Source organism: Sinocyclocheilus rhinocerous, unplaced genomic scaffold, assembly GCF_001515625.1.
Source record: "Sinocyclocheilus rhinocerous isolate Xijiao unplaced genomic scaffold, SAMN03320098_v1.1 scaffold1112, whole genome shotgun sequence".
Taxonomy (NCBI): domain Eukaryota; kingdom Metazoa; phylum Chordata; class Actinopteri; order Cypriniformes; family Cyprinidae; genus Sinocyclocheilus; species Sinocyclocheilus rhinocerous.
The window spans coordinates 37,800-49,195 of NW_015657961.1; the positions used below are offsets into that span (position 1 = coordinate 37,800).

Sequence of the window (11,396 nt, forward strand, 5' to 3'; positions counted from 1 at the left end):
AAAATGATTTTTTACACGGCACCCCTGCTCTCGACAGATGGCACCCCGGTTGGGAAACACTGTTCTAGAGCACTAACTAGGATCTGTAGTTCACTTCAAAACCTGTATTTAACCGCCTAATCTTTCTGTTATGCAAAGCTCATAGGCCTGGTTGGGTTGTAGTCTTATGTAAATGTCAGTCTAATTTGTGACATACATTAATATGTAAATCAGATGAGCATGCAGTCTCTGAGGGAGATGCATGAACATCTGGAGCTCTTGGCATAATAGCACGTTTTGGTGTTTGTTGTACTGCACCTGCATATAGATTATGAATACAGTAAACTGTTGTAAAGTGACTTAAAGATTCATATCTTTCTTTACAGTTTCTAACTGTAAACATGTTTTTGTTAAATTTCCGGGAAGCACTGGCAGATAGTTGCGCCAAATGACACATAAGCAAAAAATGTAAATCCAAGTACATAACTGATTACAAAAAAAGAAGTATTTATATAACATATTGCTTAATCAAATGTGATGCATACTTGCTGCATTTTATTTGACTAAAAATACAGTAAAAACAGTAATATTGTGAAATGTTTTACATATTATTATATATCATTTATGTTTTCTACTCTAACATATTTTAAAATGTAGTTTTTGGCAGTTCAAAAGAACAGCATTTTTAAAAATATATATATATATTTTTTATAGCAATGTAAAATTCTTTACAATTCTTTAAAATTCAATTAATCTTTCAATTTAAAAAAAAATTTTTTTTTTTCTTTTTCTTTTTTTACTGACCCCAAACTTTTGAACTGTACAGTATATTCTCTACGAAATATTGATCATGAGCCTCTAATTTAGCTTAGATTAATTCAATAAATATGTATGATATGGTATCTGCACCAATCTTACCTGTGGATTCATAATTTAAACAGAGGAATTATAAATTTAAGGGGAGAGTTACATTTTTATGGGAAGCAGATTTGTCTCTAATTGGATTCAGGATCGTTTGAGTCCTGCAATGAGTGGGCTATCTAAGATCCAAGCAATTACCATAGTGCTAATGATGAGTTCAGGCAGGTGGAAAATATTGCAAATTCCAAAAGCGTCTGAGGACGTGTGTGTGTCTATATAATTTAAAGCAGAGAATCACACACCTTGAGCATGCATTACCTGACTACAGCCGTGACATTTGATGGATGACTCTTCTACATCATGTTGTCATCTGTCAGTTTTCATCCCTCAGTAGCTGGAAGGAGTTGTGTATCTGGCTTACATTCACTAAGATCCTGCATCATTCATAACATACTTTAGGGCTCACTTCAATTATACTCGCATTGTGTTTTATCTAACTGAATGTCTGTGTTTATTGCTGAAGTGTTGCAGAGGGAGAACAAACACAGCTGACTGATGCACGTTTTAAAACACAGGCATGAACTTAGCATGCTCACCAGCTGTGATATAAAAATACTCACAGTGTGTTTTAATGAAAAGAATACGCTTTACAATGATTTAACACTATAAACATAAATGGGTTGCTGTAAAAAAACTACACAACACACTTTAACCACAATCCTGGTCAGTGTTTTCCTCATGTACTACATTTATCAAATTACATTTGTTTTTGTTGTCTTTTGATTGCTTGTAAGGCAGTGCTTTGTTGAATTCTATGGTATTCTAAGTATTACATTTCTGTAATTGATTTAATCTGAACCGCTTAACATACAGATAACATACATTGTAGATTCTTTCAACCTTAAAGGGATAGTCCACCCAAAAATGAATAATCTGTCATCGTTTACTAACCTTCATGTTGGTCAAAACCTGTTTGACTTACTTTCTTCTGTGGAACACAAAAGATAATATTTTGAGAAGTGACATACATAGGGTGTCAATACTTTTTAGCCAATTCAAAACAGTGGCCATTTACTGTCAAGCTTTAAAGGAGCTGTCCCTTAAAAAAAGAATAATTTCAGACAGAGGGTTGGAAATAATATTTTTTTCCACATATATATATAGAGAGAGAGAGAGAGAGAGAGAGAGAGACAGAGAGAACCTCAAAACATTTTTAAAAAACTCATGACCTTAGTTTTTTTATTAACATTATGTTTTTTAAGAAAGTTACGATTAAACTTGGAAAATGTCCTATTGACATGTTCAACATTCGAAATGTAACCAACTGTGATGACATCATTGTAATATTTGCATACTGAACTGCAATTGGTCTGCTTTCTTCAAATTCATTATAAAATAGTTCCTATCATACACAAACTAATACTGTTAATTATTTCGGCTTCAAAGTTTATGATAAACAGGGCCATCATCAGAAGGGGATAACTGTTATTCTGCAGCCTGTCCATTCAGAGTTATCTAGTCTTTAATAATGTTCGAAAAACATTACAAACAAAAACATTATTTATACATCATTCATGGAATGTTTTTTCTCAATTTGTTTCACAATATTCGGAAGAGAACATTCAAAAGTAACATAACGTTTGCAAAAGGATTAAATGGAATGTTCCCGTAACATTTGCATAACCAAGGAAAAATGTTTGTAAAAGCATTTAAAAACAATTTCAGTGAACATTGAAGAAAAAGGTTTTATAACTTAATATGAACATTACCAAAATGTTAACAAAACATATTTTTGTTAGCAGGGTCCATTTTCACATTTATTAAATCATAAATTCACAAGTTTAAAAAAACATTTAATATGCATTATGCATCGGAAGTATCAATATATCAAGATTGATCCACCCACCCCTAGTCAATTCTTGTGGGCAGCTGAATGAAAACAAAACTTATGCTGAGTCTAAGAACGGCAAAGCAGGGGCCTGTACCATGAAGCCAGATTAGCTGGCTAGCCAGGTAAGTTTCAGTTTAGTTTGCACCAATCCTGGGTTTTAGGTACCATGAAAGTGGCTTGGCTTTTAGCGGCATTCATTGCCTTAGTAACTTACACTCCACCGCTAACCTGCTCTGGGGCAGGTTTTTTATTAATATAAACATATAGATAATATGCAATATAAATACATTTTAGAATCAATAGCTTTAAACATGACTACACATGAGCTTTGATTTTTAAGTGTTTTATACCTATAAATATTATCAACTTTATGAACTAACTTTACAACTTTTACACTCTAAAAAATGCTGGGTTGTTTCAACCATTGGGTCAAATATGGACTAACCCAACTTTTGGGTTAAAAATGTAATGTAAAAATTTAACCCAACGGTTGGGTTAGTCCATATTTGACCCAAAGTTGGGTTGAAACAACCCAGCATTTTTTAGAGTGTACTTGCACTTATAAGGCAAGATGTTTTCTTTAACTTTTCCTTTTTCATGGATAGATCGTTTCATCTTGTAAATGTGTTTAAATTCTTCATATTGTTCAATATTTTAATCTTTGGTAGTGAATCGCACTGACTCTCTCAAGAAGCGAATCACAGTTTCAAGGCATCTGATTCATTACTGATGTCACTCTTTCATGTGCACGTGCTCCATTAACTCAGGATCAAGCCTGAGTTGACAGAGAAAGTTGATGATGAGCTTCATGGTACCAACAAAGCCGGATTGGACTGGTTTGGTTTTGTCAACTCAAAACTAATCCTGTAACCCCGAGTTTGTTCAGCCACCATCATGGTACTGGCCCCAGCTCTGATATGGCATTTTATTTACACCACACCAAAGCCTGAAACTTAAACTTACCCAACACTTTAACAATTCTCATACTGCCTTGAAAGCACTGCTGCTTCCTTCAGGAAATTCGATTCTGGTCCTAATTGAAAATCAATCAGCCTTTTGCTCAATCAATCAGTCAATCAGCCAATGAGTCAAATAATTAAACCATTAATCAATCAAATATCCACTCACCCCTCTTTGCCTGCTGTCATCTAAGCGCAAAGCCTCAGTATGAAGGACGGAGAGAGAAAGAGTGTGTGTGTGTCTGTAAGCTGAGGGTCAGGTGTAGCAGGCCTGCTTCCAGTAACTGATACATTACACATCCAACAAGAGCTCTTTGATAAGCGCAAGAGCTCATCTTACCGGAAGGAGAAAATCCTGTGTCAGTCACATTCGATTGTAAATGCATCCCTTATCATACCCCACACTTCAGCTGAAATGATGTGTGACGGGGAAGGTATAACAATTATTTTTATTTATTACAAATATTTTTATGCTTGATTTTCATATAGCGTAACCTTGATAGTCTGGGTCTGTGACAATAAAATCTATAGGCTAGCATAAAATACAAGTACAAAGTTGCAAAAATAAATTAAGTATGGTAAAATGTTTCCAAATGAGTTTTAATTTAATAATAACAACTTGAAACTTGTTAATTTTTATAAAAATAAATAAATAAATCAACCCCTGGTGCATAAGAGTGCCAGTCAACAGGCTGAATCCAGTGCCCCTTTCAGAGACTGTAATCAAATCTACCATCATGACACATTTCTCTTTCTCTCTTTCCCAACTATAACACGCATTTATAATTATGACATACATACAATGTCTGTATACGCTGACAGTATTATGTTTTCAACGTACGTACGTTCACAAAGCAGAAGAATAGGGCCTATGGTTGTCAGTCCTGTTTTAGATTAGAATCGGTTCTTTTCAGTGAATCGTTTGAACCAGTCTCCAACCGATTCAAAAGAGTCATTTTTCAGAATCGGGCTTGCTCTGTTTGTAAGCACAGACGACCAACTGTACAGTACAGTACACACGTTTAAACTAAAATAGATATGTTACTGCAAGTCTGCATGATTTAAATAATAACGCTACTCTCTTGCTAGTCGCTATCCACCTTATTCTTCCCGTAAGAGTGGACGCGGGTTTTGCAGTGTAGGAACATTTGACAAAAGAAATGAATCAAACAGTGAAAGTCTACTGTTATAGGTCTCTAGAGGTTTAGCTATTTTAGTTCTGGCCCATGGCCTCTCAGTTTGAGTGTGAGAGTGAACGCTGCCATTGAGTGTGTCCGTGCCTGACTGATCACAACCACTCTCTGTATCCAGATTGTGTCCATTTGACCCCGTAAGACCCCCTCTCTCCCAGGAGTGCCCACACCTACCGGGATAAGCCTATGAAACGTGATCGAAGGGATTGTGAGGAGCAGAAATGTGAGGTGTACCTGAGATCCTGCCTTGCCCATGCAGGGAAAGATTATCCTGAAGGAATGACTGAAGCTGCCCACATCTTAATCCTTCACCTGAGCCAGATTACTATTAAGAGAATCACCGAAGTCTGGATGTATATTGTGTTTATGTAATAGAGAAGAACAAAATTATTAACAAAGATGTATTCTAATCCCTACTTGTAAATGACCTCCTAACCTTTTGCATGTAAAATGAGTAACAAAGCCTCTGCCAAGTTCATGAAAATCTTGATATTCAAATGTGGATGGTAATATGCTCTGATAGTTTTGACGTCAATACGGTGCACTTTCTATTAATATAGACCACTAAAGTATTCTTTTATTTCAAAAGAGCAAGCAAAATCCTGTTATATATGCATATGAATTTATATAATCCATTTAATCATCATAGTTATACCTTTGCTCTGGCAGTTTAAGCTCTGTTCACACTGACAGCAATTAAATCGATTAAATATACCATCTGTTGTAGACATTTCAAGCATGCTCCCTCCCACCAGCTATGGTCACTAAACAAGATGACCCTTGTTGTTCCCTTGTTGTCGCTTTCCAAAACCTTTACCTTCTCTGTTCCTCTTTGGTGGAATGAGCTACCAACCTCCACCTGAACTGCTGAAACCATCACAAAAAGCAGATGAAGACAACTTTTCTGTCAGAACCACTCCACACCCCTAAACCAATGCACTTGCCGAAAAAATTAAAAATACTCCTTTGAATTTCTCCTCTGTCCTAGCTTGTTTTCTAATTTTCTAATAAATGTGGTATTCTGTGGTGAATTGCTTATGCTCTTCTATTGTAAGTTGCTTTGGATAAAAGTATCTACTAAATGCATAAATGCAAAATCTACATCTTAAAAAAAAACAGAACCTTTCTTCGAAAACAAAACTCTTCACAATTGCAACCGAATCATTGTCCATCTAAATGCCCCTTAAGGCTTCACTGAGTCACTGACAATAAGCAATCCAAGTTTTGATAAGTATTAAATGTCTGTAATGATTTATAGGGGGTGTATACTTACAGAAAGCCGCATTCAAATGGATTAAAAGGCTTCAGACTTCATTAACTTGTGTCTGTGTTAATGACATATGCTGCAGTCACAGCAGTGGTGATGACTGCCTCATCTTGCACTGCTGCTGGAGAGTGTCATCTACATCTCAGAATAATGAAGCCTGCGTTCATAAACAGACACACTCAAAGTGTGAGCTGTAGGACCATCTGGTACCATTAAAACTTTCTTCTTGAAACATAAAAATAATTTTCCCGTCTCTACAGTTTCATTGGTCGGCTAATGTTTTTCTTTGTTTGACACACAGTGTGGCAAATTGAAAATGTCCACCTGGACATTTTTACTGATGTACTAATGGCTTAATCGGAGGCTCCTTAAGCAACAGAATGTACTGCCGCAGAGCCTGAGAGAGCCAAGATAATTAAACTTGTATTCAAGATAAATAAATTATGAGACATTCACTGAAAACACAGAGATAATTAGATATGTGAGCGTACAAAATTCTGAGAAATATTTTCAAGGACATTGGCACAAAATCCTCAATTAACCTGCAATCTCAATTACTAATGTTCATTAGCAATTGATGTTGGCTAAAATACAAAAATGAGGATTGCAAATGTTCGTCAACATAGATTTTTATTAATAAGAGAAGGTTCTATAAATCTAAGAGTGACATGACTATTTACACTGAAGTTCAAGTTGGTAATTTGTTATCCTGAAGGGTCAAGAAACAGCACCTTTACAGCACCTGTTGTGTAACAACCAACCATAAGTCTGTTTGCCTTTAAACTTTTTATGTCATATTATGTCATATGCTTTGTTTATCTTTATATTTTATGAACTTATATTTTCCCATTTTTTTATTCCTTGATATCTGCACACCACTAGTTCACAAAGAATATGACATTTTCAAGTTAAAAGCCTTTATCAAGCTAAAGTCAGAAATGTACTATGTGCAAGTACGCAAACTCAGATGTGAATGAATATGTACGCTGCAAAAAAAACAAAAAAAAAAGTCTTGTTTTCCAGTAAAAATGTCTAAACTTTTCTAAATCAAGATAAATAAAATGACATAAGATATTGAATGTTGTTTTCTGGGAGGGGTATTTATTTATTTGTAATAAATAAAAATAATTGTTATATAATATATACCATTCACTTAGTTTCTCTTTGAATTAACTTTATTTTCTTATCCACTGGCAGATTTTAAGCTTAAACACACTTAATTTTGACAATTGTTTTAGAAAACAAAAGTTAATATCTCAAGTCATTTTCCTTCTCAGGTAAATGTATCTTGATTTGGGAATTTTTAGAATTTTTTCATTTTTTATTTTTTGTTATGGAAAAAGGACAAAAATACTACGCAATTTATTTTTTGCAGTGTATGTACTGAATGTGTGTAATTGCATTGTGGCTATAACAATTCTCAGCATCCAAAGGGACAATAGTTAACTTCATATGTCTGTGCCATTAAAACAGATGCAATATTATTCAGGTATGTAACAGTAGTTGATCTGAGAGAGAAAAATTTGCTGAAGAAGACACAAATTATTGCTACAGCGCACAGCACAATTTTTTTTTTTAAGTTATTTAACTAAAAGCATTTGTGTTCATGTACTTGCGTAAAGTATGCTTTGGCTCTGAAGGCAGAATGTGTTGTTGGTTGTTGGTTTGTAATTAATTTATTTGGATGTACTAACAACGGTCAAGGCAGAATCCCTTCATGGTTTGTGGTGTGTTCCCCTGCAGTGCTTTTCTGCATAGAAGTTTAGACGTTTTAGTGTTTATTTTTGTATTTTTCACATGGCAGGAACCTAGCTTTAGTGGCAAAGACCCAAAGAGGTGTAATATCAAGTAAATGTGATATATGAAGCCATATAAACACTGTGAGAACAGAACAGTAATAGCAGTACTACAAAGTACAGGCGAGAGTTGGCTTTCAGCCCATATACGAGAGTAACACACTTAACACAGAGTGCTTTAGAGTTAGTGTGAGAAGGATGGAGGGGAGATCTATAGTTTCCTCTTTCCTCATCAGATTAACACAAACCTGTAGTGAGAGACAGAGGACAGGAGTTAATTCATGCGTGCAATCCAGGGCATCTTTACACATCATCTGCTATATGGACAACTTCAATCACATTCTGAAAAAAACATTTAAATAAAAATAAACAAATGTAATATGCAAACACTATGTGAAGGAACAGTGTCATTGTTGACCATTTTGAAGAACTGCACAGCACATGACTCACAACCATTCAACAGTTTGGGGTCGGTTAGATTTTTTTCAAAAGAAGTCTGTTATTCTCATCAACATTTATTTGATAAAAATACAGTAAAAACAGTAATATTGTGAAATATTATTACAATTTAAAGTAACTGTTTTCCATTTTAATATATTTTAAAATGTAATTTATTCCTGTGATGGCAAAGCAGATTTTTCAGACTCATTACTCCAGTTTTCAAAGTCACATGATCCTTAGAAATCATTGTAAAAGTTTTTACTGTCACTTTCAATCAATTTAAAGGGGTCATATGACGTTGCTAAAAAGAACATTATGTTGTGTATTTGGTGTAATGCAATGTGTTTATGCGGTTTAAGGTTCATAAAACACATTATTTTCCACATAATCATCCTTGCTATATAAAAGTACTAATTTCTTTCAAAAATAAATAAATATGAATGGTAGTGTTTCTGTATCTGTAATGTTTCTCCTTGTATATTGTTTACAATAAAGAAAATAATTTAAAACAGGCGGAATAATTTAAAGTTTTAGTTATTAATTTTCATGCATTCATCCAAAAGAAAAAAAATCATGATGCACCGGTGCATTACATGCCTTGTAAATATGCTTTCAGAACTCAAAACCTCAGTCTGAAAAAGACCATTTAAACCTTTGGAAGATATTTTTGTTAGTCTTAAAGGTACAGTAACAAAGTAAAATGGTTATTGTTCATTATTTGGTACTGTGCCCTTAATAGTCATTTAAATAATGACTGTTTTTTGATGCACATTCACTATTATGTTATAAGCAGACCCTTAACGAAAAAATGTAATTATAAAAGTTCTGATATGAACAATATAATCCCCTATAGAAACATTTACAATATTGACGTTTGCATAATACAATAACTGCATAACAGCTCTGCTCCACTGTACCTTCACACTCAAAAGCCTTCAGTATGGTGGTGTAACTGGGCCCCAACCAGGAAGTGTAAGTCCCCATAACACGCAGCAGCTTTGTGGTGGAATCGCTGAACAGCACATCAGGTTGCCCATAATTCACCGAGCTGAACAGAGAGAATCCTTCAGTGGCATTAGCAAATGCATTCTAGAAGACAGAAAAGGGTAAAACAAAATAAGAAAAAGAGAAAATGCAATCAAGCAGAATTTTGGGAATACTCGCAGAGAAGCAAATAAAAGAGAAAAGGGCTGAGAGTGGGTGTTAGTTTGAAATATGTATATTTGTTTCATTTGCAAATATTGAAACTTTTCAAAAAAATTTGCTCATATCTTGCACTGTGCTTTGCTCAGTATGTGTGTGTGCTAGTCCTGCTTTCATAACAGAGCTCACTGTAGTGTCATCCTCCCCTAATGACACACTGTAATGTGAGACAGTGTCTTGTGAAAATCAATGATCACCACAGGGCTCCGGCTGGATGTATTGAACACATAAGTCAGCCTGATGTAATCCGTGTAATACTCGAGACATTCAGAGATATCACTGATAATATAGGTTTTGGCAGGGCTCGTTTAATCATACCATTGACCGCTAATGTGCAGGAACATCACTTCCAATGAGAATTTCATGCTCTGTATTGAACAAAAGGGATTTCAGATTTTTTCTTTTTAGAGTTTTTATATTATTTCACGGATAATGTAATACAAATGTAAATCAAACCTGATATCCACAGACAGTGTAACTCTCTAGGAGTATAAATGTCATTATATAATCTGTGGCATTTTTATGTGTGTGTGCAGCACAATGTGGTCCAAAAGTCTGAAACCACTAGTTGCTTCTTTTTTTTACATGTTTCTAGGGATGTAACGATGCACCCCAAGCCAGATGAAAATCAATACAAATACTGTATGTGACAATTCAAATCGGTTCAGATGTTAAACGAATCGTGATACAATTGGAGGTTTATATGAATGTATCTCTGAGGGGAACTGACTGTTTTAGAAAAGTTTAGATTGTATTTTCTTTTAAAGTGGCACTGGATCGCTGCTGTTGCATAAGCGCCACCTGCTGTCAGAGTAAATTTGCGCTCTTATTCAGAGTGTCTACTGTTTTTGTTTCGTGCAGATGTTTTATGTAGTATAGTTTCACAAAGCTAAAGTCGGACCATTCTGTTTTTGCTTCAAATTTCGAAATGATATAATGTAATTTAGATCAAAAACTGCTCATGCTGCATGTATGCAGCATCTTTGTTTGGATTGTGATTAAAATGCAGTGGTTGCCTCTACTTTTAAATGGAAAGAGCACAGACAAATCCTTAGTTTGTTTATATGAAGATATTTATTTTATTTGTAATATTTATTTATTTGATTTGGGGTTTGATTTTGGGGTTTTACATTTTAAATTTAGCTTTGTTAATTGACATATTTCAAATTCACAAAGAAATGTGCAGCATTTTGTCCAAGCAATAATAAAAGGACACCTTTTAATTTATAATTTGTCTTAAATCTCATTTTGTTAAAAAAAAAAAAATCATGAGAAAATTGTATCGTGAAATCAGCATCGCATTGTGAGTTGAGTGAATCATTACATCCCTACAATAAAGCCTAATCTTATACGTTTTCTATTCTGTTATTGAATTTGATTCACAGGCTGCTAGTCTGAGGCAGTTGGAAGAGGAGAACCAGGAAGCTGCGGCGCGTCTGGAGGAAGTAGTTTACAGAGGAGACATGCTGCTGGAGAAGATCCAGTCAGCTCTAGCAGACATCGCCCAATCACAGCTGCGCACACGCAGCGGAGCCCCGAGTCCGTCGACACCGCCAGAGTCATGACAGCGACTGACCCCAACCAAACATGGACTATATCGTCTGTACACAGCAGGGATTTTATACTCATCCTTCATGGATCGCAGGAGATCTTGTGTTAAATGTACAGTTTGTTTCTGGACTGAAGAATGATTCTGATTTCATTCTGTAAGTGCCCACTGTTTCCCATCACATGTCTTGATTATATGACCTCTGACATCCTTTTCTACCTGACAAGCGTAAATGTTCAGCATCCATCAGCCTTTTT

The 11,396-nt window shown here is 35.0% G+C and overlaps 1 protein-coding gene across 1 annotated transcript in view; it reads right to left on the reverse strand.

Moving 5' to 3' along the window:
* Positions 1–7,788: 7,788 nt before the first annotated feature.
* The window catches only part of LOC107721705 (otolith matrix protein 1), a 9,257-nt gene continuing 5,649 nt past the window's right edge, over positions 7,789–11,396 (reverse strand). The window contains exons 9-10 of the mRNA XM_016529841.1: positions 9,305–9,476; positions 7,789–8,194 (exon numbers count right to left, since the gene is read on the reverse strand). Of these exons, the coding sequence (XP_016385327.1) occupies positions 8,184–8,194; positions 9,305–9,476 (183 nt within the window). The 3' untranslated portion in view covers positions 7,789–8,183. The remainder of the gene's footprint in view (positions 8,195–9,304; positions 9,477–11,396) is intronic.